Source organism: Macrobrachium rosenbergii, chromosome 10 (genome assembly GCF_040412425.1).
Source record: "Macrobrachium rosenbergii isolate ZJJX-2024 chromosome 10, ASM4041242v1, whole genome shotgun sequence".
Classification (NCBI taxonomy): Eukaryota; Metazoa; Arthropoda; class Malacostraca; order Decapoda; family Palaemonidae; genus Macrobrachium; species Macrobrachium rosenbergii.
This window is the reverse complement of record NC_089750.1, coordinates 69252467-69279198: the sequence shown is the minus strand read 5'-3', so window position 1 is coordinate 69279198 and position 26732 is coordinate 69252467. Positions and strand designations below refer to the sequence as shown.

Below are 26732 nucleotides of genomic sequence, written 5' to 3'. Positions count from 1 at the left end.
TTCCTTTTAATTTCCTTCAAATTTGCAGTTATCTGTAGTACTATTCTGGATCAGGAGGCAACAAGCTTGATAGCCTGATCTGATGACCTGTTACTGGAACCATTTGGTTATTAACTGGAATAAGTGGATTATTATAATATTTAGGCAAATGGCCAAGTGCTGTGACCTATGAGGTTATTCTGCGCTGAAAATGATGTTGAAATATTTCTTAGGAGAGGGTAGAAAGTAAGATGGAAGAAAAAGAATAGGAGAGGAAGTAAAGTAAAAAGAATGAAAGGGGTTGCAGCCAGGGGCCGAAGGGACGTTGCAAAGAACCCTAAGTAATGCCTACAGTACACCGGGTGAGGTGTAGTGAAGCACTACCCGCACATATGGCATTTGGTCATTAGGAACTCAAGGCAACAGGTGATTCCTATTATTTTGTTCCAGAATTCCTTATCTAGTGAAGCATGTTCCAAGATCATTCTATATAAAGGGAATGTTTCCATGATTACTGAAGATTTGGTTGGATCTCAGAAACTGGCACACAATATATCATATATTGTCCTATCTCTCCAGCATCAAACGTTATACAGTAGTGGAAAAGTGTCTACATTTGTATCTTATCTTTTTATATGTTCAGCTTCCAAGGTTCCTAACCCACTCAAAGATCACATCAGTTGTGATTTCTTGTAAAGCTTTGCCCTATGCTTCCTTAGTTACTGGCATACTGTTCCTGTGTACAAATAAACATATTTTTCCCACCATTTCAATTTAAATGCTTTGCAAAACGAGACTGGTATAGTGTGAAAATTGTAATTTAATTCTCTTTTATACTGTACAATAAGATATCAAGTGACAACTTTGTAGACCTAAGTTGCATATTCAATCTCACTTTAACATGACAAACAAAATCGAAGTTACCTATTTCCACTTGTGTAATAACAGGCTTCTGTAAATCGCCAGGAACAGCAAGCTTGACATATGTCATATCTTTATGAATTGTAGTGGCTGCTCTACCATTATGAACGAGTGTTTCAACTACAAGGTGCAGGTTGTCAGCAGACCCAACGCAGTCTCCTACTTTGCTGTAGAGTGAAGCAAATGATAAAGGTTTATTTCCAGCAATGCAATCATCCAATGACGATTTCCAGTATGAATTCAACACTGCCTCACACATTTCCTGGAAGAAAAGATCAATCTATATTAGTCAAAACATTCAGTATCATACTTCTCACATGTGGCAAGAAGAAATACACAGGCAAGCTTTAATTAATTTTGAAATACCTGTATTATTGTATTTTTCTTCTTGTGAATTTGCTAACATTGTGAACTAAGTGGCAAACTGCAAAATTCCATGTTGAATATCCTAAAATATTGTTGCTTAAAAACATAAGGTCAGAAAACCATAAATTTGAATTACCTGTAACAATTTTGTGTCAACAAAAACTTTTGAGTGTATATTATTGGCTCCTAGTGCTTGTTTAACTTTGTTCCATGCAAATCGTGATGGAGCTGATATGAATATTCTTCTTCCCCAACCAACCCAAGATTCTTCGCCTTGCTCACCCAAAGGTAATTCATCCAGTGGCACAACTTCACCTAACCTGAAACAGCAAGTGCATGAGAATAAATATTTATAACTTTGATAAAGATTAACCGAGTACCTAAAACCCATAGCTAAGGCTACTGGAAATCATTCACATATGCAGTGGAGATAAGTACTGTAATTTCATTCTAATATAATATAGTAATCTGAATATTAATGATGTTGGAAACAGAACAATGAAGCTGTAGGTATGAATTTTATCAAAACACAGTCCAGTATTAAAATACAACTGCATATAAAATTAGAAACGTCCTAGTTTTGTTAAAGGCTGTATAGTGCACTTAATTCTCATTCAGGGGATTTTTATTTGTAACATTTCTGCAACATCTTTATCCTCATTGCTATCCCTATTCTACAGTGTCTGTTACCTTGCTATATCTTCTCCAATTACTCCTATCAAAAGCATCATCCTCCATTAAAGCCTTCTTCCACAAATCCTCCTTCACTTTGTAACTCCATCTAATCCTCTGTTCCCTCTTGACCCTCAAACCCCAACAGGTTTCTTTCAATTTTTCATTATTACATTCATATGAAAACTTTCTTTTATGCACTATTTAAAACTCATCAACCTAAATAAATGACAACATATTTTATCCTCAGAAGGTGGTAGTTTTGACCATTACAAAACATGCCACCTCCCTGCTGGTCAATCAATCACAGCAGACTGGTTCCTGTCTTAAAAGACAATATACCACTCAAGCAAATTACTATACACCAAAAGCATAAACAGCATGATGTAAGATTGAGTGTATCGACTGGTGTAAGCCATGTCACTAACTTGAAGTTTTTTGTTACCCTCAATACATTATGGTCAACAGACCTAACTTTTAACTGAAAAAAATCTGGACAATATGATGCCTAAGAACCTGCACTACCACCAACTTTCGTTTTCTTGTGAAGTGTAATCAGAAACACTGACAACCTAACCAAGCACTCATTACATTTACAGATTAAAAACAGCAACTGGAAAATGCTCTGAAAAGTCCGAGTTACAAGAGCATACAGTTGTAAATGCAATGGCATTTTTTTCCTATGATAGTCCCAGGAGAGAAAATGATCAGCAATTTGATAGAAATGACATACTGTCTGGCTTTAATACATCCAAGAAGATACTCAAGTGGAAGTTGAAATATATTTTGGAAATTTAATTCTTGCCTGGGAAAGAAGAAGAGCATAGGTTAAGAAACACCACATTACAGTAATAGGGACGCTTTTCATTGTTCCTTCACGACAACATTCTCAGGCCTAAAAGAGACATTACAATTTTCACTTTTAGAGGAACAAGTAAAGCTGCAAAAAGGTGTTAATAACAGAGAAAACTGATAACCTTTCAAAATATTTACAATATATATATATAAATTTACCAAGTGGGTAAAACAAAACAATGAACAATTTAACGTAAAATCATTGTACATTATTCCCTGTTTTTACTGTAAATTGTTCAAGGTTCTGTTTTATCCACTAAGTAAATTTATATAATGTAAATAACTGAAGATTTAATCAACTTCCTCTGTTGCCAGCTGATTTTGATTACTGTATTACATTTTTCAACTATGAAAACTGCATTGTCTCTTTTAGGCTTGAGAATGTTATCATGAAAAAACAAAATGATTCACTAATAAAATAAGGCATTTCTTAATCTATATTCTTATTTTAATGGAAAGATGCTCAGGATTCTGAAACGTATGCAAACAATATTTTATCAAAGGGTGAATAATAAGGACATGTTTAAGACATGTACAGTATTCCTCTATTCAAGAGATGAGAGACTTACAAAGACAAGAAAAGGGTGCTTCTGAAAAGAGGACTACAAAATGTTATGACTCATGACTTCTGTGTGTGTTGGGATGATCATATGTTATTCCTAGGGTGTGTCCACACTACAATAAAACATGTCAGTAACTTATCGCAGACATCACAAACAAGCTGAATGGCAGTTAATGACTTATTAGTAGTTCTAACTAGGGCATCGTATGATCATCCAGTACTGGCCAAATTTTCTTTCTTCATTTGTGGTGTTTGCCTTATATTCAACCCTTCGGTGATAGGTGAGAGATAAGTTGTAGCCGTGTGTTTAACAGCATATTTTAATGAAGGGTGGATATTCCCTGATTGTTATAAAAATTGTATTATGACCACTAACTCAACATTTCTAATCTCACAGGGTTTGCCCAAAAGGAGTGAGAACTAGAGCAGGGTAAAATTTTAAAAAGTTGAGGAGTGAGGTGGGAAGCAACTCAAGTTAACATATAAAGAGTTAAAGGCAGAACGCAGCTGCTGCCGATGGTAACCTATCACTGACCTTTGGTACTGTTTACAGTGAGTCACACATCATAAAAGAAATAATTATGATACGGTAGACATTTGCTGTGAGAGGAACAGGAACAGTTCATCAGAGGAATACATATGGAACAAGAGGAAAGATTGAAAATTATGAAAAAAGCACAAAAATGAAGATCTTGACCAAACAGAAGAACCAGCTCACTTGCCTACATGACTAACCCTGTAAGATGAAATCCTGATATGAGAATCATGGTGATGATAATGATGATTGCTATATATAAAGTATTTAGAATAAAATGCAATATAGAATCTAGTCCAAAGGCTAAGTGCTGGGATCAAGGAGGTCATTCAGTGCTGAAATGAAAACTGACTGAAAAGGTTTAAGGTTTGAAAGGTGTAACAGGAGGAAAACCTAGCAGCTGCACTACGAATCAACTGTTAGGAGAGGGTGGAAAGTATGATGGAAGAAAGAGAATATGAATGGAAGTAAAGTAAATGGAATGAAAGGAGTTGCAGCCAGGGGCCGAAGGGCACTGCAGAGAACCTTAAGCAATACCCACAGTGCACAGCATGAGGTGCACTGCTAGAAGTGCACTGCTAGCACTAACCCCCTATGGGGAATACTGTATATATATATGTATACAGTATTTCACAATTTGGATGATTGTCATCTTTATAATCAATTGCATGTGGTTGACTTTAACTGTACATATGATCATTATAGATTTTAATCTTCTTTAAAGTTCTTGAATTCTACTTATGAGGAGTGAAATGATAAGAGAAGTAATAATGGCAATATTCATCACTAACCTTCAACACAAGACACAGCCATTCTTTACCTGTTCATGTGCAGCAATACATCTGATAGACACAAAGGCTGTTGTGTACCTCGCCTAAAGGCAGAAAGACTCTCCTGGAAAATATAAGCAAGATCAATTTTTTCACTGACTAAATGAGCAGCATAAAAAACAGGTTTTGACGTAGGAAAGACCTATTTTTGGCAGCCGCTATGAGTCCTCAGAGGAATTACACTCTCACAAAATAAGGCTAGCACTTATCCATCCCATATCTCAAAGAAAAATAGTTAATGAACATTTCAAACAACTTCAGAGCTTCATTTGCATTTCCACGGAAAAAATGGCATTTTCATGATAAAATAAAGTTTCTTATATACTTACCAAGTAATTAAATAGCTACAAGATTCCTGCCACGGCAGTCTAAAAATTCAAATTTCATGGTGGCGCTACCCTACCATCGCTTGTGTAGGTGACAAGGTCCCGCCCACATTCGGGACTGACAGGTACAACTCAGCAAAGAGCTTCAATTCATTTTAGCCCTGATGTCCATAAGAAGGGAGGAGGGAGGGCTCAAATTATGCAATTACTTGGTAAGTATATGTAAGTATATATAAAACTATCATAAACATGTCATTTTAATATGTGACCTACCAAGTAATTACATAGCTGATTCCACATTGAAAGGAGGTGGGTAACATGGACATGATCTACTCCAAAACATTACGAAAGTAATGACTTTGAAATAAAAAACTTGCTAGCATTAGTATAATGCTTGTTGTTCCTTACCTGGTACGAGAGTTACTGCAAGTGGGTACTGCCTCTGGTCGGCGATCATCTTAACCTGTAGAGGATGTGGCAATATGGCCAGAATCGCCTCCACTTCAGTGGGTACTTTGCGGCCATGGAAGTTCACCAATGGTTGACAAAGGTTATACAAGGATGTCCTTGCCCTGGGTGAAGACCAGAATAAAAAAAGGTGCTGTCACCTATACTAGAAAAAAAAACCACACCCTGACCACTAAAAACTGGTGGGTACTCCAGGTACAATGTATCTCCCGACTTCCCTTAAACTCAACACCTCACAACAAGGCGAGAGGATAGTAGAGGGATGGAGAGCCCCCTATGTTTCCTCTCCCAACACCATGCCACCCACAGATAAAGATCATAGTGTACTACAGTAAACTCTCCGTATTCAGGTCTTGCTATTCACGGATTTCTCTGTGGAATGTATATACCCAGTATTCGCGGAAAATTCGCCCATTCACGTTATTTTTCACTGAGAAATATTCACTAGTTACTGTATTTTCATATAATTTTCATGAGTAAATGCACCTTTTGTGATAAAACTATTAAAATACTCAGGTTTAAGCATTTTTAGAGTTTTTTTGTGTTTAAACTATCAAAATAGGCAGTTCTAAGTGTATTTAGAGGAGGTTTTAAGTATTCGCGGATTTTAGCTATTCGTTGGGGGGGGGGTGTGGTACGCATCCCCTGCAAATAGAGGGGATGCACAGTGCACCCCCCACCCCCCGCGAATAGCTAAAATCCGCGTATACTTAAAACCCTTCTAAAAACACTTAGAACTGCCTATTTTGACAGTTTAAACACGAAAGAAAACTCTAAAAATGCTTATTGAGGCAGTTCCCGGTTATCAGCAGGGTTCCGTTTCTGAGGGTGTGATGATAACCGAAAATCGCCACTAACTGAAAATTGGTGATTTTTGGCGCTTTTTCGGGAATTTTCAGAGGTTATCGGCACCGAAAAGCACCGATTTACGGTTATCAGCGCCTCTGTTAGGTATGTATCAGCGCCACTACCCAATTATCAGCGCTGATAAGCGGAAATCAGCGATTTTCTGCCGATTTTCGTCGCTAGACAAGCCCCATAAAACCGGATCGCTGTTAACCAGGGACTGCCTGTACCTGAGTATTTTAATAGTTTTATCACAAAAGGTGCATTTACTCATGAAAATTATATGAAAATACAGTAACTAATGAATATTTCTCAGTGAAAAATACCATGAATGGGTGAATTTTCCACGAATAATGGGTATATACATTCCACAGGTGAGACCGCGAATACGGGGAGTTTACTGTAGTACACTATGATCTTTATCTGTGAGTGCCTCCCTGCCTGCGGACATAAGACAAAACTGTGGTGTTGTCCGCATATACTACTACAGTCTTGCCTGCTATTAGCGGAGAGAAGGGCTGCAGGCCCAAGTGAAAAGCCTTCAGCTCTGACGTTTAAGTGCAAAGACTTCTGCTCCATTGTCCAAGTTCCTGAGACTCTGACTCCCAAGCAGGGCTCCCTAACCTAGATCGGAGGTGTCAGAATAAAATTCTAGGCTGGGGCTCAGAGGCAGAAGAGATATCCCTACTTGAATTCTTTCTTCAGACAACTAACATTGAAGATCCTCCTTGATCTTCGACAAGATCGAGAAGACAAAGATGTCCAACTGGGTCTTCCTGCACCAATTTGCCTTCAGATAAAACTGCAGGGGCCTCATGTGAAACCTGCCAAACTTCACAAACTGTTCCATAAGACTCATCCACTGGACCAACGAACAAGCTGAGAGAGAGAGACACTTTCAGACAGTCTGACGACAAGATTCGACCCTTTTGGGGGGAGAGGAAGACCCGAAAAGCTCAAGTCTGGAATCATCCCTAAATAGGGAATCCTCTGTGTTGGGCAAACAGTTTTCTTTAAGTCCTCCGCGCAGTGCTCTTCCGAATTGGAGTGGAGAGGCCAATCGTCCAAGTAGAGGGATACGTTGATTCCGAGAAGATGAAGCCATCTGCCAAGAGGTGTAAGGATCCGAGTGAAGACCTGAGGGGGCGTGGACAGACCAAAGCAAAGGGTTCGAAATTGGAGAACTTTGCCCTGAAAGACGAATCTCAGAAACGTTCTGGAGTCTGGGTGGATATGAACATGGAAATATGTGTCCTGCATGTCCAGGTGACCATCCAGTTGCCCTGATGGAGAGAGAAGACACGACTAAGCGGTTTGTCTCCATGTGAAACTTCGTTTTCACCACAAACAAGTTCAGGGTGCTGACATCCAGAACAGGTCTCCAGCCCCCTAATGACTTGGGGACTACGAAGAGCTGGTTGTCGAAATCATCTGAAATTTGGTCCATTACCTCCTCTATTGCCCCTTTTCAAATAAGGGACTCAACCTCTTGAGAAAGAGCCAAAAACTTCTCGGACCCTGACGAGTAAGCTGTCATGGTGATCGGCGACTCTGACAAAGGAGGCCTCTCTTTTAAAGGAATGGAGTAGCCTCTCTTCAGTACTTGACAACCCGAGGTTCTGCCCCTCTGCGGCTCCATTCCTCCCAGAAGAGATGCATCCTGGCTCCAACACAGGCGTGAAGGACAAAATTCTCACTTCTTGGCAGCGGGCTTGAAGGTTGATTTCTTGATGGACCTCGGTGGGGGACGAAGGTTGGTTTGAGGTCTAGTCTGGGGTCTCGATCTCCCTCCATGAAAGGGCTGAGGCTGCAAGGGTGAGAAAGACTTGGGTACAGCAGAAGGAAATTCCTTTGGGCGTTTGGTGGACTGGGTTAAGAGATGCGTCGTAGATTTCTTCTGCGGGGCAGAAAACACTTCCTTGACCTTGTCCTGAGGGAAGAGATGGGTCCTGTCTAAGGAAGACAACATAAGGGCCAACTTTCGGGTTGTGGTTACTCCCTTCATGACATAAGAGTGCCACAGCTCCCGTTTCTTTAAAATCCCCATCGAGAAAAGGGAGGCGAGCTCAGCGGAACCATCCCTGACTGTTTTGTTGGCGTTTCCTGTCCGGAAAAGAGCCATCTGGGTCTGATGACAGACAATCTGCACTAACTAAGATGCCTTTCTGGTGGTGCTCTGCCAATGCCTGGGAATAGGCAACAGGGTGGGCAGAGGGGGCGACTAGACGTGGGCAAACCCCACCAGCATCCCTTGGACATCCAGTATGTCTTTCTCCCCCGTGCGGGGGAACGGGACAGGGACCTTTGTCTAGGAGCACTGGTGGGACCGGCAGCCACCTCCTCAACATGCGCAACACCGTCACCTTGCACTGCGCTTGCACTGACACTGGGAACACTGGAATCTTTCTCTACAAAAGCTTTAAAAGAAACAACCAACTCCAAAACTGTGTTAGCTAAAAACTCAAATTTCTGGTTACACCTAGATTCGAGGCTGGAAATGGTGTCAAGATTGGAAGCACAGGAACCTGGTACAGTAATAGAGTATGAGGCAAAGAAGTAGGAGGGCTGAGGATGGGAGACATAGTAGGGATTTGAGGAGAAGAAATAGCGATATCTTCTACCACAAAAGAAGGGATAGGTTCAAAACTAGCCCTATTTTCAGCTCTAAAGGCTGCCTTCCTCTTTCTATCCGTCTCTCATTCAACTAGGTGAGATTTCAACACTTTCCACTTTTGATCATCCCAATCCTGACATTCGGAACAGGTAAAGTCTTTATAACACTCCTGTCCCCTCATTTAACATAATTAGCGTGAGTCACAAGCGATCTTAACTAACCTAGTCTTACAACCTTCGGCACAATACCCAACAAAACTAGAGTCTGACATCCTGACTAATTAGTATAAAGTTAACCACAGCTAATAATATAACTAACAAACCCTTTGGTGCAATATTGAAACACAAAATCTGAATACTTCACCAAGAGACTGGAACAAATATAAAAAAAAAAAAAAACGAAAAAGACTGCACAAAACCACTGATGTTAATCGGGAGCCGGCAGAAAACGAATTGAAGCTCTTTGCTGGGTTGCACCTGTCAGTCCCAGATGTGGGTGGGACCTTGTCACCTACACAAGGGATGGTAGCACCACTGCGAAATTTGAATTTTTAGACTGCTGTGGTTCCTACCACATCAGTTTAAAAATTCAAATTGTAGTTATGTAATTACTTGGTAAGTCACTTATATAAAACATTTGGTTACTGCAACATAATGAGGATGTTTTACATGTTCATAGTTAACAACTATGCTTAGTTTAAAATAATCACCATCGCTCTCAAAGAAACCAAACTTTAGCTCATCAATTGTCTTCTTTCTCAAATATCTTTACACACACACACACAAAAAAAGTGACCAGCAGAATTAGATCATAAAGTAAAGTATAATTATTACCTGAAGAGAATACTTATTTTCTTGCCAGTCACAACATCACTTACTGAAGAGAAAAAAAGAGCAAATTATTACAAAGCCAGCATACCTGAAAGGTGAAAGTCAATTTTTTTGTAAAATAACACCAGTGGTGAATAGCCGCAGTCCAAAACGTTAAACGTGCAGTTCTTGCCACCTCATCTTGTGCAGCGGGCATGGGTCCCATCAATGTGCGTATTCTCTCTTCATTACTCCACTCAGGTGGAAGGTAAGGGCGAAGATCATCCATACTGGGGTTTCCTATTTAGGAAATTACAATCAATTACAGTACAGTAATCATAGATTGGATTTGTTACTACACCTTATTAGCTCACCTAACTATGATACTCTATGTTATAACTTAGAAAAAAGATATGGAAGTAAAACTTTCTATTTTAATATTTTGTGAGCAACAACTTATTGTGCACATGCCTGCATATAACAAGCCTCTTAAAAAAATGCTCAACCCATGGAATATGTGACCGTAAGTAAATATGATACCTATAATTCTGAAGGAAAGGAACAACTTAAAGGGAAGTGGAGTGGATGTCAGGCTTTTGGTCACATACGACATGGGATCCTTGGTGAGGTTATGGGAGTATAATACAGGTTTCAGAGGGATAAAATCTCCCCAGTTACGATGGTTACATTAATGGGGAACAAAGTTCTGCCTTCAAGCATGTTTAGGTTCGGTAATTATGAATCTCTTGCACATGGCATTTGACATATTTATCTCTCTAGTGTGGTCACACAAAAGGCATATAGCCTAGGTTATTTTTCCTGTCAATTCCATTCTACTTTCGTAAATTCCTTATCACTCTTGATACTATATTGCCCAATTGAATACTGTAATCCAATTTCAATGCTTTGGTCCCCCATATCTGTTACATATGGTTAGGAAAAAGCAAAAAAAAAATGAGTGGCTTACCCAATGAATGATAGTGAAAAACAAAACCAGACACTAAGCAGTTAAAAAAATACAGACATGAGCCTTTGCTTCATGTTCTCAGCAAGAAATTAGGAAAAAGCAAAAAATCAGTGGTTTACCCAAAGAATGATAGTGAAAACCAAAACCACACAAAAGCAGTCAGAAAATGACTGACATGAGCCTATGCTTCACATTCTTAGTGAGAAATTAATCTATCATTCTAGGCTAAGTTATTACAAGTCGTTACAAGAACTACTTTCACCACTTTCGAATTATGTATCATCTCAACTTATTGGACCTGAACTTGAAAGTCTTCTGTACTGGTCAGCAACAATATTATGACGATTTTCTTGTGAGGCTATCTAATTAGATGCATTTTAGATAAACATCTTATACTGAATGATGAATAAAGTACAATCAGTTAATTTTAGAGTCAGTTGTAAGATGTCTTGAAAATGTTCCAGCTTTGGCTATACAATATACTATAAGGCCTTTGCTGCTTACTGAACAGCCAGCTTCACAAAGCACCCATCAAGTTGTAGGGGTTGATATATTTTTTTTGGTGTTAGTAATAACTGCAAACTTCTATGACACCCATCATTAATGTACAGTACAATTAGAAAGACAGTAAGTTACAGCAATTCGAACTCTTGTTTGACTATGACCCATATTTATTACCATATATTCAACCAACATTTAAACTATCAAGTTACATTTTGCTTATCTTTATAATTCCTCTGCAAATCATAATTCCATCTGTTTTACCTGCTAAGTGATAATTACAGTACTACCAAACAATTCCAGTGCACTTGAAATTTTCCTCGTGGATGTGGTAAGTGCTTGTATTGATTGCCCCAATATGCTGCCAAAATTACAGCTCGTTATGAAAATAATGAAAATGTAGCAAACATTCACATGATCATACCTGTATAAAAAATCAAGTAGGTTAACGTTTGAGTTTTAGATACTTACAATGTAAACAGGGAAGTTGGATGCTATTTCAGGTTAACATGTCCAATTAAAATATTATAAGTTGGCTTCAGATCTGAAATTTGGTTATTCTGGTTGTTTCCTATAAATTTCTCATGCTTTAGGCTTCATTGACTTTTCAGCTCTCCCATCGCATCTAACAACTTTCACCTTGTTCCCAGTCAGGCAGACCCTAACAACATAAATCAGGTAAAGTGAGGATGTACGCTATAAATACCACGGCATATAATTTACTAAATGTTCAGGATGCTTCATGAGGGCAAAAACTACTCACAGCAAGTAAGATCAAGCGCCTTAAGATGCATCCCTGTGAATACCAGCACCTTATATTTTATCAAAGGTTTGAGTGAGGGCAGGGGAGGCAAACAGGCAAGACTTGGAACCCTAGGTTAGGTTAGGTTGTGTTTAGGTAAGTACTAATGCTATAATTTTTCCTGAAGGTTAACAACAGGGAAGGGGATCCAAAGATGGCAAACCCCCTAGCCAGGTAGACACAAGATCCCTAGGTTTGATTAGATTATGTAAGGTTAGGTTACACCCCTGTAATTAGGTTGCCACTCCTACAGTTCATTAACTCGTTTTAGTTTCTCCTCTCCCTAGAACCACTGATTTTCTACTTTGATTCCCACGAATTGTTAAATGTCAAAGGGACAGAATTAGTGAGGCACATCAGGCAGAATTAATACCAAGTTCATGTAAATCAAATAATATATTGGCTAGCCTCCTGGTGTAACCATATTTCAATGCTGTATGCAACTGTAGGACACTTGAAAAACTTTACCAACAAATTGTTGTTAATAGAAACAGCCCAATGAAGCACAAGCCTAGGTCTAAATTTACCCCATTGCTGTTGTGCAAACTGCAAAGAGTTAAATCTTAAGAATTGTTGATAATAATTGCACAATGCAATCTTGGTAAAAGTGCAAAAGAGCTGCGCACGCTACTTCCACAGGTTGCAGTGTTTAAAAACAGATCTGCTAAGGGACATATTTCAACAGGGATGCATCTTAATTTAACCTAAGAGGTACAACAAGGCAGCATACTCTGGCTATGGGACTTCGTCCCCTGTGGAGCCCCCCAACGTAACATTATAAATAGCATAGTGCGTGTGTGTGCAACTATACTACTATATCACTGTATAATCTTTACCCTTGTTAGCCTAATGGTTCATCTTCATGCCCATCTTGGTAGATCTAAGTAGTAGCTAGGTGGCAGTGATTTCCTTCTAACTTGACTTTTTCTAGTTTTTGGTTGATAATTATGGATTTGCCTTCAATTTTTGCCACATAAATGTAATTTACCTGTAATTAACCCATGAAATCCATCCAACAAGGGGTTTCCATTTGCGATCTTCACAAGACAGAGCACGGGTACGTCTGTTTGGAAAGGTTCATATCCCTTCCGGCAAGTGCAATAATTTGTTAACGTATGGGTACCGCGCCCGCCGGGACAGTACTAAACACGGCAAAGGGATATTCCATTTGGCCGACAACGAACAAATGCACCGCCAGTATCAGAAGCCCTAAAAGTGTACAAAAAACTAGTTTCCAAGGTAAAAACAGGCGTGGAGCTCATACTTAGAATTACCCCATCTTTCCTTCAGAGGACCTTCTTCTGAGTTTTTAACGTACTTTTTCCCATTTTTATATGGGGTAAGCACGATGCCTTCTTTTCGAAGGACTTTGATTTGGCGTTGGGGTAGGCCGTAGCCTCGATCGGCTGCCCTGCCTGACATCGCTTAGAGCCCGGTAACGATGTGAAAGTGTATCGTACCAATCCCCAGCTCCCTTTCTCCCAGCAGCGAGGAGAACTGGGCGGTTAGGACGACAGTTCGAGACGTGTGAGGTGTCTGTTATGTTTTAGATGTTGGAGTGGCTTTGTTTGTGTGTGTATTAGTCTCTAACACCCATCTGCTTTCAGCAAACCTATCCATTGATTACATACGTAATCCAGGGGTGTCTACACGGATAGCAAGGTGTCCGCCTTCTCTGACCAGTCGGCTGCGGATCTGAACCCTCGCCACGGACCTCTACGAAGTCCTAGGACGCTGCTCTACCGACTGAGCCATCGAGGCTCTTTCCTTCAGAGGATCACTATAACACTAATTCCTAGACTAGGCCTATGGCGTCGGCAAGCTGTGCTTCGAACTCCAAGGGGAAAGCACTACATGTAGGCCTAGCTGGTTTCTTACAAAAATCCCAAGCAATAATGTTTGCAGCCTATGGATAGTCTAATCTACTTAACCACTTCTTGATCATAAATAATAGGCCTACACTGCCTCGAATCTACGATAGGTGGTGTTACCTGTCTGTGCAAGGGTTAGGCCAAGTGTCTTTTTGACTGGGCCTATGTTAGGCCTAATTACCTGGGGTACAATCATAATATATTTCTATCAGGGTCAAACCTAAAATTTAAGCGGCTATTTACACCAGCCAACTGTTAAGTCTAATAACTAACTGGCGAGATTGGAATAGAATAGCCTAGGCCTAAGCTTACGCTCATCTAGTTAGTTCAGCGGGGTCAGCTGCGATAGACCTAGGGAAAAGCATTCAATTGATAAAAGATGGTAAAGGAGAATTTATTTCAAAGTTTTGAGTTGTATACATTACCTTGTATGTTTCCCCGGGAGCAAATATCCAATAATGGTAAGCGCTAAAAATAGCTGGGAGCACGTATAGGGAAACGTAGTAACATAGCAACTCATTTTGTTTATTAACGACGGAGTTTACTTCAGTTTGTGGCTCTTGTTTTGTTATTAGTTAAGGTGTAATAACTTACTGGTAATTACGAACGTAATAGATATATAAGAATAAACTTAAATATGACTGTCACGTTAATTTTGTCAATATTGACAAGTTGCATGGATTTTACCGTCATCCATCTTTTTATTGTCAAGTTTTGCGGCAACGGATTACCTGTTGCAGTTGTGACACATGAAAATACTTATTAACTTTATCTCCATATTAATATTTTAGCTTACCTGTTGCAGTTGTGACACATCAAAATACGCATAACCTTTATCTCAATATTAATATTTTAACTTACCTGTTGCAGTTGTGACACATCAAAACACGCATAACCTTTATCTCAATATTAATATTTTAGCTTGCCTGTTGCAGTTGTGACACATCAAAATACGCATATATTTTATCACAATATTAATATGGTTGGCTCACCTGTTGCAGTTGTGACACGTCAAAATACTTATGAACTTTATCTCAATATGCTTGGCTTACCTGTTGCAGTTGTGACACATCACAATGCATATAAACTTTATCTGAATATTAATTTTTAGCTTACCTGCTGCAGTTGTGACACATCAAATACATACATACATTTTGCTAAATAGCAACATGCTTGGCTTACCTGTAGAAGTTGTGACTCATCAAAATACATATAAACTTTTATCTAATTAGAAATATGCTTGGCTACCTGCAGAAGTTATAACACATCAAATACAAATAAAACAAATAAACTTTAATTTTAAGCATAATAAGCTTTTCTTTAGATTATATACTATACGAGAACATACAAAATAAAATAATGTGATGTTTCCAGAAGCAAGCTATAGAATAACTTGATACCGGGTGGGTCCCGGAAGAGAGATTTGGGTGTGGTACTTCCACGTGAATCGTACAGGAGCTATTTTATTCGGCATATCCCTTCCTGTCCTTTGCGAAACGCCCAGAAGGTTTGAATTACAGCGGAACACTTCCTAACATCAGTATTGGGCTTTAACATCACAGTAAGAACTAAACTTGTACTGTATATATAAATCACGCGTACATTCAATTTAAAAAAGAAGGCAGGGTAACTCCTCTATATGATACACACATGTCTGAGTTCGAATAAAAATAATTACAATATGATAACAGCATGGCAGTAGGAATGATTAAAATGGTTTCACGATAGGAGGCAATATTATCAATAATGAAAAAAAACATACACATGCAGAGTACTAATTACAATGGAGGTTACATTAGTAATAACGGTAATAAGAACAGTAGACATTTACACACGATCACGTATGCAGTGGAGACGAGAAAATGTTGGAAAATGATAACAATGTCAACAGTTTTAATCTAAATAAGTACTATCATAATCTGACAGTAATACTAATCGTTACTATTGGGGAAGAAACCTACTTTGGCATTGCAGTTTTTTTTAAAACTTTTTCAAGTATGTCACTGATGGGTTCTCCAAAGTTGTGAGCATTCTCATCCCTATAGTACTGAATGTTAGGACGAGTCATCACAGTGATGAAATATGTGCCCATCAGTTTCAATATATATATATATATATATATATATATATATATATATATATATATTGTTACGTGTGGGAGGTCTTGGTTGATCATGTATTATTCAATTTACGTAATTTTTACGGCCCTGCAAACCAAGATTACACGTAACCTGTCACTTGAAGCCAAAAGTTAACCTCAAAGACAGACGTTAATTAGCCAAAGGTCGCCAGTTAAGGGTTATTAACCTTAACAAAGAATATTTGAGATGAATTTGATTTTAAACATAACGGTTCTTCCAAACATTCGGACGCGAGGCATACAAAAGCATCGAGATTTAACCTGATTTTGCTTACCTAAATCCTAGGTATTTTACTGGAATAATGGGGTTGAAGCTAACAATAAAATAATTTGACTTAATCTAGACTTCGTGAACACATATACCGTAAGTGGTGGCTGAAGGGGAACAAAGGAAATTTGAAATACAGAAAAAGGATAAAAGAATGGGCGAAGTTTTGAACAAAAAGCGACTTTACCTTAGGACGAACGTTGTGCGCATCAACGACCGGCGTGGAGTTCTTGCAATTGTTTCTTCACTTCACTAATAGAATAATAGACAAAGAAAGGGGGAAGAGGTCCAACTGGACGTGTTATCTCTCCGAAAGCTTGGTTCTCTCTGAAGTTCTCGGACCGGCCTAGGTCAACAACAATCACCCCAGGTGTCCACGTTCTTGTATTCAAAACATTCGCCATGAGACAGGTAGGAAGGAAAAGGGGACCTTAGGACCACCTATTCTTAAGGCTGATAGGAAATTTTCCTATAGGGTAAAAGGCCTAACTTACCTATCCCGTTCTCCAACGGACGTTAAGGTTTGAACTAAGACGCACCTATATAGACAATGTCTTTTCCCGGTCTCAGTCAGGCTGATATTTTTACAATCAAAAGTTACGAGGGCGAACAGCAGTAATATTTGTAAAAGCTCCCCCCCTTAAGAGGGCCTTCACTCCCTTTTCGGCGTGAAGGTCTATACTAAACAAGCTGTTCGCCTCTCGTAGGTTACTCTCCTTCCCTGAGCAGATTAGTCCTGGTTAGCCTACCTAGCTACAGAACTACCTAACCCTAGATAGGATATGAGCTATAATCACTACTTAACCTAATTCTAATAGTACTAGAAGGTGCTCACGGTTTTTATAGGCTACCTCCTACAATCAAGATGTGTTTTAGACCTAGCCTAGTGGTACATTCTATGATATTCCCTAGCCTAACCTATCCTAACCCGACCGTAGCACCAACATAAGAGTTAATATTCTAACTAAATTACAACATGGTTTATGTTTAATACAATTAAAATTTACTAGTTAATTCATGAGGGTTGCCTCATATGATAAATGGGTGCCTCACTGAGGCCTTAGGCCATGCGTGTCACGAGCATCGTGGCTCGTTTCACAATAGTTAAGATTACTGAAATTAGTTATGCTACTTACATGATTACTGCGGCTCGGTGGTAAGTGGAAGGAACAAGGTTACTAAATTGATGTACTGTACTTTAAGGTGGCCTAGGCTATGCACAATGAAAGGAAGAGATCACACTGGCTACCTCCTCTGGGCAAGGGGCCAGGATCACTCTTAGATGTTAGGGCACTGTGCCAAGAGGGCACTAGTGCCAGGATGAGCTTATAGCTTCGCAACTACTGGGCTCTCTTCCGCCCCTTCTTCTTCTTCTTCGGTTTCCTCCAAGGCCTATCAGTAGCTGGCCTAGCAGGTGATGAGAGCACCGACTCCGGGGACAGGCCAGAAGGGCTAGCGGGCGCGAAGTCAGGGGCAACTGCAAAAGCTGCGGGAGGACTCCCTACTCCGGCTGCTGCGACAACCGGAGCGAGAGCAATCTCGACTTCTGCGTCCGAGGATGCCAGTTCCTGGTCTTCCAAGGGAGGGGTACCATTTCGATCCTCCAGGGTTCATCCTGGATTCAAATTTTGCACAGAAGAAGTTTTGGTGCTGGAGGCTCTCCAGTCGCGATGATCAACTGCATGGGGAATCCTAAATCTCCCGGAGGAGGATTCGCCTCATGATTTAGACCCGGCATAGGGGCCTTTTCCATTGGTAGCTCAACGTCCGTGGCGGGACGGAGTCTGGCACTGCTCAGTGCTCGCAAGTGGCACTGGCAGCAGTTGAGGGTCAGGCATGCCTGACAAGGGGTCCGGAGGTGCACTACCTCGCGGACGACTTGTGGTTGGCTGTGGCAGAGATTCCTGCCCCAGCGGGAGATCGTAGCCTCTCCTAGAGAGTTTTGTTCGGGGCGTCCGCTGGGCGTTGCTTGCTTGGGCAGCCCTCCCAATTTGTGGAGTGGTCTGCCCGCTTGCACGTCCTGCAGCGGTACTGCTCCTCCTGAATCTCTCTTCGCGGGGGAGGACCTCTTGGTGGGCCAGCCCTTCGCGATTGGAGAGGGCTAGGCCTGAAATAATTTGGTTTATGCCCCTTCCGCGGACCACTTTGGTGGGCGGAAGGTGGAGGTTTGTCATGGTTGAGAGGTTTACATGTGGCCTCTGTGGAGGAGGTAACGCGGCTGCGAAGTGGCGTTGGTAACGGGCTTCCGCAGAGAAGATCCCGACCCAACAAGAAGACCACTCCGGGCCGAATTCCACCTACCACGCCAAGGCGGTGGGGTATCGTGCCCCAAGGTGTCATAACCTGGAGTTGGACAGTAGGAACAGTGATGGTGTGGCCCTCTATCCACTTCATTTCCCACCGGGTTTCTTCGTCAACCATGGCACCGGCTGGCACTTGGGCCCTAGTGATCAGGCTAATGTCTGCCGCAGTGTCTACTGTGACCGGAAGGGTCACTGGCAGGCTAGTGCTCTGAAGAGGGCCACCGAGATGAACTGGGTTTCCAGTCTCTCGGGGTAAAGGATCGGTGCGGACCAGCAGCAGAAAATGAAGTGCTGATTAGGTTGACAAATTTGGTGGCGGGGACATGATGTGGACAGGCGGAGATCCAGCATTGTAGTGGCTAGCAGCCCCACAGGATTTGCACGGGCCTTTTGGATGGGCTCGGTGGCCTGCAGTAACTGTTGGAGGAGAGGGCTGAGCGGATGAATCGGGAGCGGAGTTCTGGCTGGTAGGGTTAGGCTGCTTATTAGTGCCGAGTTTGTATCGGCACTCAGCTTCAGCGTGGCCCCCTTCTTGCAATAGTTGCACAGGGTCTTGCTAGGCAGTCCATTCTTGGCGAGTGGAGTTCGAGAGGTAGGCCGGAGGGATGATTCGCTTCTGAGAGGTGCTATGCGACTGATTGAAGGTTTCCATGAATCAGCCATGCGACAAGCTTCCATAAGTGTGGAGGGCTGTTTATCGTTAAGATATACTGCAAGGGGCCCTGGCACACATTGGAAAAGGTCTTCTAGCATGGTCCGATTGAAGAGATCCTCAAACGTCGTGCAGGCCAAGGAGTCGAACCAGCGCATCGGACTGGGTTTTGTGACATGCCCATTCCGTCCAAGACCAGCCGACTTCCTTGGCAAGACCTCGGAACCGTTGTCTCCATTTTTCTGGGGTTATCTCGTAGGCCTTTGTAATGACTCTACGAACTTCCGCCATGTTGCCTCTCTGGCTCTTCTCCAGTGAGCGAAGCGCTGCCTTAGCTTTTCCCTCCATATGCTTGGCTAGTATTAAGGCTCTCTCCGTCTCCGTGGTGCTGTAGTTATCGAAAAGAGCCTCGATCTCCTCCAGCCATGCTTCTGGCTCGTCCTCAGTCCACTTGGGGACTAGGGAATTGATGCTCGAAATTGGAGCGTTTGATGCAGCAGGTGTAGGACTGGAGGCTTGATGGCTAGCCATAGCTTCGGCATTCTCCATTTTCGCTCTCTCAAGCTCGAGCTCCTTCTCCTTTAGGGCTAACTCAGTTTCCTTGCAGGCTAACTCATGCTGTCTCCTTCTTTCTTCTCTTTCCTCTTCATATTGCCTTTGCTCGGCTTCATACACCCTTCGTTCTTCTTCATACTTCCTCTGCTCGGCTTCATACTTCCTCTGCTCGAGTCTTTCTTCCTTCTCCCCGCTTGGCCAAGTCGTCCACTTGCTCCTTAACCCAGGTAGTAAGTTCGAGCGGTGAGACCGCCGTCCCCAGCCCCAGGAAGGTTTTATAATGCTCTGCTGCCATGGTTCTGGTGGGGAAGGGCGTCTAACCGGGTCGACGGGCGTACTTGGGCAGCGAGGAAGTGTCTCTTCAAATGACGTGGCACCCTTTCAAAAGGTGGCACTGTAGTTTGGGTGTGCCGTGTACAGGTCACACTGGTGGCACTCAGTATCCCTAGGCACTGGTGCAGGTTAGGTTCCAGAAGAACTTTCTCTTCTGTGTTCCCTTTTGGTTTTGTTTTATTTATTTTTCTGGATTCTTGCTTGGTGGCACTTATGGTGCCAATGTGTTCCTAGGGACCCTCTACTGGAGTCCAACTAGGCTATATGGGAGGAAAGGCACTCTACACCCCCTGCAGAGTGCAACAATCGAATGAGAGAGAAAGGGAAGGTAAAAGAGAGAGAGAGAGAGAGAGATAGAGAAGTAAGCTATTCAAGTGATGAGTGCTGCAAATTATTGGCACTGTGGAATAAAGTGAATTTGGTTTTTTTTTTTTTTTTTTCTTAAAGATCCTCGTGAGTGGCTGGTCCCAGTACTGGCCCCTTCTTTTTTTCAGAGGGTGAAAACTACTGTTGGCTTTTTGGTCTGGATAGCAGGCCTCACTCGTGACCGACAGTTTATCACTGTATTGTAATTACTCTTAACTTGTCCTCATCTATTGTGGGACAGAGGTGTTTTCTTTTAATTGGTTTAAGTATTCGAATTAATTAGCCTAGTGTCGGCCGTTCTTTCTTTGAAGAGGGTCACGTACACTTAGGTTAGGAATGCTTACTTGAATGACACGAGAGAGAGAGAGAGAGAGAGAGAGAGAGAGAGAGAGAGAGAGAGAGATTTTCAATCAGCGAATTTCTTGCTGCTTGAGAACATGTAAACAAAGATTTTATACATGCACAATGGCATGGATCTTAATAAAATGATATAGATGCGTCGTCTTGGCTTCCTTAGGGATTACTTTATTATCTTAATTTTCCCGGGAGCCGACGTCACAAAAGTTTATCGTAAAAATTTTAAATTTTCTTTATATGATTTTATAGTAGGTATTCGTATAGGAACTTGTTATTACTCCTAACTAAGGCCTAACTTTCCCTGCCTAAATTATCTTTTGGTTTTTCCTAGCTAAGATATTAGGAGGTGGGTTCGCTACGAAAAGCAAAAAAAAATATATGCCCCAAGAGTGGCGGGGAGCAGAGTCGACGTCACAATAACAAGGTCGTTGAGATGGCGGCCAAGGTCCCGTTAGGCCTAAATTTCAAAACAGCCGTTCAAAACAACCGCGCGAACATGGCGGAGGGATCCAAGATGGCGGGTATTTTCTTTTTCAAACAAATTCAAAACAACGCAACAAATGCAGGTATCCAGATTTTACTTTAAATATACCAATCATGCATAGCGTTTTACGTTACGGATGGAAAACTAAATTACCAAACAACTTTGTGTCTTTTGTTATCGTATTCCTCACCCGGAGATTAAACAAAAGAATGAAAAGAGAGATGCTGGCTTGCCTGCGTAAATTTACGTTGTTAACGGTACCTTTATTGTAAAATTACTATTTCAGTTCGTTTGCTACTTCACTGACACGGTTTTTTGAATGATTCCCGCTACATGCAAACAATAACGATCGGAATTTCCGACGCGATTTCTAAATTACTTTGTGTACATGAGCTGGGCTCCGCGATTCTCGGCCTTTGAATTCGTTACTTGAACGACTTGACTCACAATCCGAACACGGTACAATGTCCTTGTCTTAAACGTTATAAATTATGACTCTGCTCTCGACGCACCCTTTCCTACGCTAATTCTCGCTACACTTGTTATTATAACTATTCTCTTTACTGCTTATTATTATGCCTCGTTCCTTGTTTGGAAGAATGAAATGGAGTTCGATATCTGACTTTTTTTTTTTTTGGAATTAATGTAATTTTAATTTCCTTTTCTCCAGATTCTTTCTCTAAAATGTACTTTAGATTCTACGCAAGGTCGCCAATGTTACGTGTGAAGGTCTTGGTTGATCATGTATTATTCAATTTACGTAATTTTTACGGCCCTGCAAACCAAGATTACACGTAACCTGTCACTTGAAGCCAAAAGTTAACCTCAAAGACAGACGTTAATTAGCCAAAGGTCGCCAGTTAAGGGTTATTAACCTTAACAAAGAATATTTGAGATGAATTTGATTTTAAACGCAACGGTTCTTCCAAACATTCGGACGCGAGGCATACAAAAGCATCGAGATTTAACCTGATTTTGCTTACCCTAAATCCTAGGTATTTTACTGGAATAATGGGGTTGAAGCTAACAATAAAATAATTTGACTTAATCTAGACTTCGTGAACACATATACCGTAAGTGGTGGCTGAAGGGGGAACAAAGGAAATTTGAAATACAGAAAAAGGATAAAAAGAATGGGCGAAGTTTTGAACAAAAAGCGACTTTACCTTAGGACGAACGTTGTGCGCATCAACGACCGACGTGGAGTTCTTGCAATTGTTTCTTCACTTCACTAATAGAATAATAGACAAAGAAAGGGGGAAGAGGTCCAACTGGACGTGTTATCTCTCCAGCTTGGTTCTCTCTGAAGTTCTCGGACCGGCCTAGGTCAACAACAATCACCCCAGGTGTCCACGTTCTTGTATTCAAAACATTCGCCATGAGACAGGTAGGAAGGAAAAGGGGACCTTAGGACCACCTATTCTTAAGGCTGATAGGAAATTTTCCTATAGGGTAAAAGGCCTAACTTACCTATCCCGTTCTCCAACGGACGTTAAGGTTTGAACTAAGACGCACCTATATAGACAATGTCTTTTCCCGGTCTCAGTCAGGCTGATATTTTTACAATCAAAAGTTACGAGGGCGAACAGCAGTAATATTTGTAAAAAATATATATATATATATATATATATATATATACATATACACATATATATATTATATATATGATGTATATATATATATATATATATATATATGTGTATATATATATATATATATATATATATATATATATATATATATATATATATATATATATATAATATATATAATTTTTAGGACTTTCTGTAAGGCAGACATACTTTGAGTGAATATGAAACTTTACTTTAAATTATTTCGTTTTATAATAACTTTTATCCTCATTTATTTTGTAATTAATTTCTGCTGATTTCAGATGTGCTTTATTGCTTTGAATATAATTTTTTGTTAGAGGTCCAACAATTAAGCAACTTCAGTAAGTGACGCCGCGCCCAACACTTCCTGAAGTTTCATGTCTTTTGTTTTATCTACTGCAAGGGTTCTCAACCTGGGGTACGCGTACCCCCAGGAGTACGTGAGAGGAATTTTGGGGGTACGTGACAGGTTTCTCAAAATACTTCGGTTTTGAATAACTGCAAACCTGTTTGCAGAAAGTGGCCTACATATACTTTGTCAATAACTCAACTGTAAAAGATTCTTTTGATAGTTTGTCATTGACCAGATTCCTGGTCAACAATGGCAAGTTCTTATTCTGCTTTAGCAAAGAAATGTGTACGGAACCTTCTGATGTTTCCTTCTACACACCGCTGTGAATAGGGATTCTCAGCACTGTGTTTGATTAAAAACAAGTTACATTCACGTCTTGCAGTCAAAGACGACATAAAAATGGCTCTTTCAAAGACTGTGCCGAGGATTGACTTGTTGGTAGCAAAGAAACAGACCCAACCATCTCACTGAATTAGCCTATACTTGTATTTTAATGCAGTCACACACACTGACTTCCCTATGAGTGAGTAAGTAACTAGTTACTGATAACTAGTTGCGAGGCTCAACAATCAGCATTAGTTCGAAGTCAGTGGAACACAATGCATTCTTAATACTATTTTGTTATTTTTTTCATGCTAGTGACGCTAGTCACGCACACAGTAATTTTCCCATGAGCAACTAGTTATAAGATGTATATAGCACCACTACCTCACAGTCACAGTTCTTGGAAAGTGTGTCTGATTTAGTTCTGTTTTATTATTTTTATATGCTATTCACACACACACACACACACAGTGACTTACCTATCACTGTTACTAGTTACAAGTTGCAACTAGCTACAAGGAGCACTAGTTCACTGCCACAATGATCGAAAACTGTCTAATATAGTTCTGTTTTAGTAAATACGTTGCACGCTAGCAGCCAGTCACCGAGTTTCCCTGTGAAATACTTGTTCCTATCAACACTACCTCATAGTGACATACTCTCATTATTTGCAAATTTTGTCTGCTCCACAAATATAACACAATTTAAACTTAATAAACTAAGTAAAAAAACATACATTTCTTTTTACCCTTCCTGATGCTGCATTGTGGGTAAGGGGTACGCCTACTTGACCAATACTGAAAGACTTCAAGGGGTACATAAGATTAAAAAGGTTGGGAACCCCTGATCTACTGTAAACGTATGTATTCAGAGAGAGAAGTTTTGTATAAACCAGATTGTAACCTCCCATAATCAATATACTAGAATTCGTATCTGTCAACTTGTCTATAATTAATAAATAAATGCTTGGAAAAGAAAATGGCAGCAACACCTTCCTCAGTCTTCAACTTGGTCAAGTCTTTCATTATAATCCCGGGTTAGTGCCGTCAGTGCACTTTATGCGGTGCACTGTACGCATTACTCAAGGTTCTTTGCAGCGTGCCTTCGGGCCCTAGCTGCAACCCCCGTTTCGTTCCTTATACTGTACCTCCTTTCATATTCTCTTTCTTCATCTTACTTTCCACCCCGTCCTAACAATTGACTCATGGTGCAATGCCAGTTTTCCTCCTGTTATACACCTTTCAAACATTTCACTATTAATTTCCGTTTCAGCGCTGAATGACCTTATAGGTCCCAGTGCTTGGCCTTTGGCCTAAATTCTATATTCAATCAATCAATAGTTCATTTAGCGTCCACGGCCAACACATGCTCTCTCTCTCTCTCTCTCTCTCTCTCTCTGTTTGAACGAATTTGCGGGAAAAATGTTCACATCACTTCAACGGGCCATAAATGATTCCTAACAACTCTTGTAGCAACTCTAGTAGCTCAATGTACAGGATAGAGGTGGGTGGATTGGTGTGACTTGAGATTTCGTTGGCCGATGTATTGCACCATCTCCCTATCCCAGGACATATCTCCCTATCCCAGGACATCTTATTTATTTACTAATAAATATACCCAGTGATTGCCGATGCTTTTAATTCTTATCTTTTATGATAGTATGTCAGCTATTATTGTAATTTTGCAAACTAAAGTACAAAGATATATTAGAAAATGCATGTATACCTCACGTACAGCAGCATCTCCCCATCTCAGTACATCTCATAAATATTTTACCATAAATACACCCAGAATTTGTTACTGATTTTAGTTCTTATCTGTTATTATATTGTGAGCTGTATTTCAAATAAAAAAAATATTAAGTAACATATATAACTTGGTAATATCAACATATTTACAAGTGTCTTGGAAGGGAGGCCGGCACAGGATTGGAAGTTTCACTTTCAACTTCCTGTTGAAGGTACAGAAAATTTTTTAGAATTTTTTTTACACTATTGCACATATTCCTCTTTCCAACTGAAGAAGTTTTTTTCTCTTAAATTGCCAACCTTGAAGTTTGCCCAGTCTAGGGGTGTGCTTAACATACATTTTAGTCTGGCCTGTAAGGGTTAAGGAACGAGCTTGTTTACGCGCCACGCACGCTGGAACCCGGCGCTGCTGTCTCCCCTACTCTCCCAATCCCCAACCTAGCCTGCCCCTACCTGGGGTGGACAAACAGGATTGCAGGAGGAGGGTGGATGTCTCCCCTACCTTCCCGTCCCCCTACCTACGCTGTCCCCACCCAGGATGGTCAAACTGGTTTGCAGGGGTGGGTGGCTGTGTCATGTCTCTCCTACTGTCAGGAGGACAAACAAGATCCACTCGGATTTTATTATTATAAACTTACTACACCTCCGACTGACAAAGCGTGATAGTATGAAGCAGAACTAAGAAAGTTTTCTTCCGCTTCTTCAAGCTGCTTTGAGGAGGTGGTCTAACCCAACGTCCTTGATACATGGTATAATTGGCCAAGCATATATACCCTCCCTCTCTTTCTCTCTCTCTCTTCTTAATACATGGTATACTTGGCCGAGCGCAGATCCTCCCTCTCACTCTCTCTCTCTCTGCTCTCTCCTGCTACATTTAACAATATATGCAATATCATGTGCCGTCTTGCCAAAACATTCGTTATGTGAATATGGGTAAAAGGACCGATTTTCACTGGTACAATGTTGCTCACAAGTATACTACAGATTTCACTCTGCCCTACTTTTCAGCGTTCCATTCCAGAGCTGTGTTCGGATATAAGTAACGATCAAGCTGTGCAATGCTTAAAAATATTCAATTAAGTCTCATTAGGGAGCAATGTTCAATATGTTTGTTTACAATGAAAAGAACAAGCTGGGCAGCTCACATGGTGGCGTTGCAGAAGGACAAAGCCCTACAGATTTGATATGCATTGCATCTTTACGATGTATAGCCACATGCAGTATCAGGATTAAATATCTGATGATAGCGAGAGACTTTACTTCTTATCATCACTTTTCAACAAGACAAAACTTTCACGAATTTTGCCAAACTC

General features: G+C 40.7%; 1 protein-coding gene across 9 annotated transcripts in view; it reads right to left on the bottom strand.

Moving 5' to 3' along the window:
- Positions 1-22645, bottom strand: part of LOC136842793 (charged multivesicular body protein 7-like) — a 35900-nt gene extending 13255 nt beyond the window's left edge. Inside the window, exons 1-5 of one of the 9 annotated variants that reach the window (XM_067110632.1) lie at positions 22549-22645; positions 9893-10083; positions 4711-4784; positions 1403-1586; positions 904-1162 (exon numbers count right to left, since the gene is read on the bottom strand). In XM_067110632.1, coding sequence (XP_066966733.1) covers positions 904-1162; positions 1403-1586; positions 4711-4784; positions 9893-10072 — 697 coding nt within the window. In that variant the 5' untranslated portion in view covers positions 10073-10083; positions 22549-22645. Of the gene's footprint in view, positions 1-903; positions 1163-1402; positions 1587-4710; positions 4785-9892; positions 10084-14236; positions 14261-14349; positions 14629-14655; positions 14670-14720; positions 14745-14785; positions 14874-14916; positions 14964-15272; positions 15356-16519; positions 16994-22548 lie in introns of those variants that run through there. The other 8 variants (XM_067110634.1, XM_067110636.1, XM_067110631.1 and 5 more) reach the window with 8 other exon arrangements.
- Positions 22646-26732: the final 4087 nt, after the last annotated feature.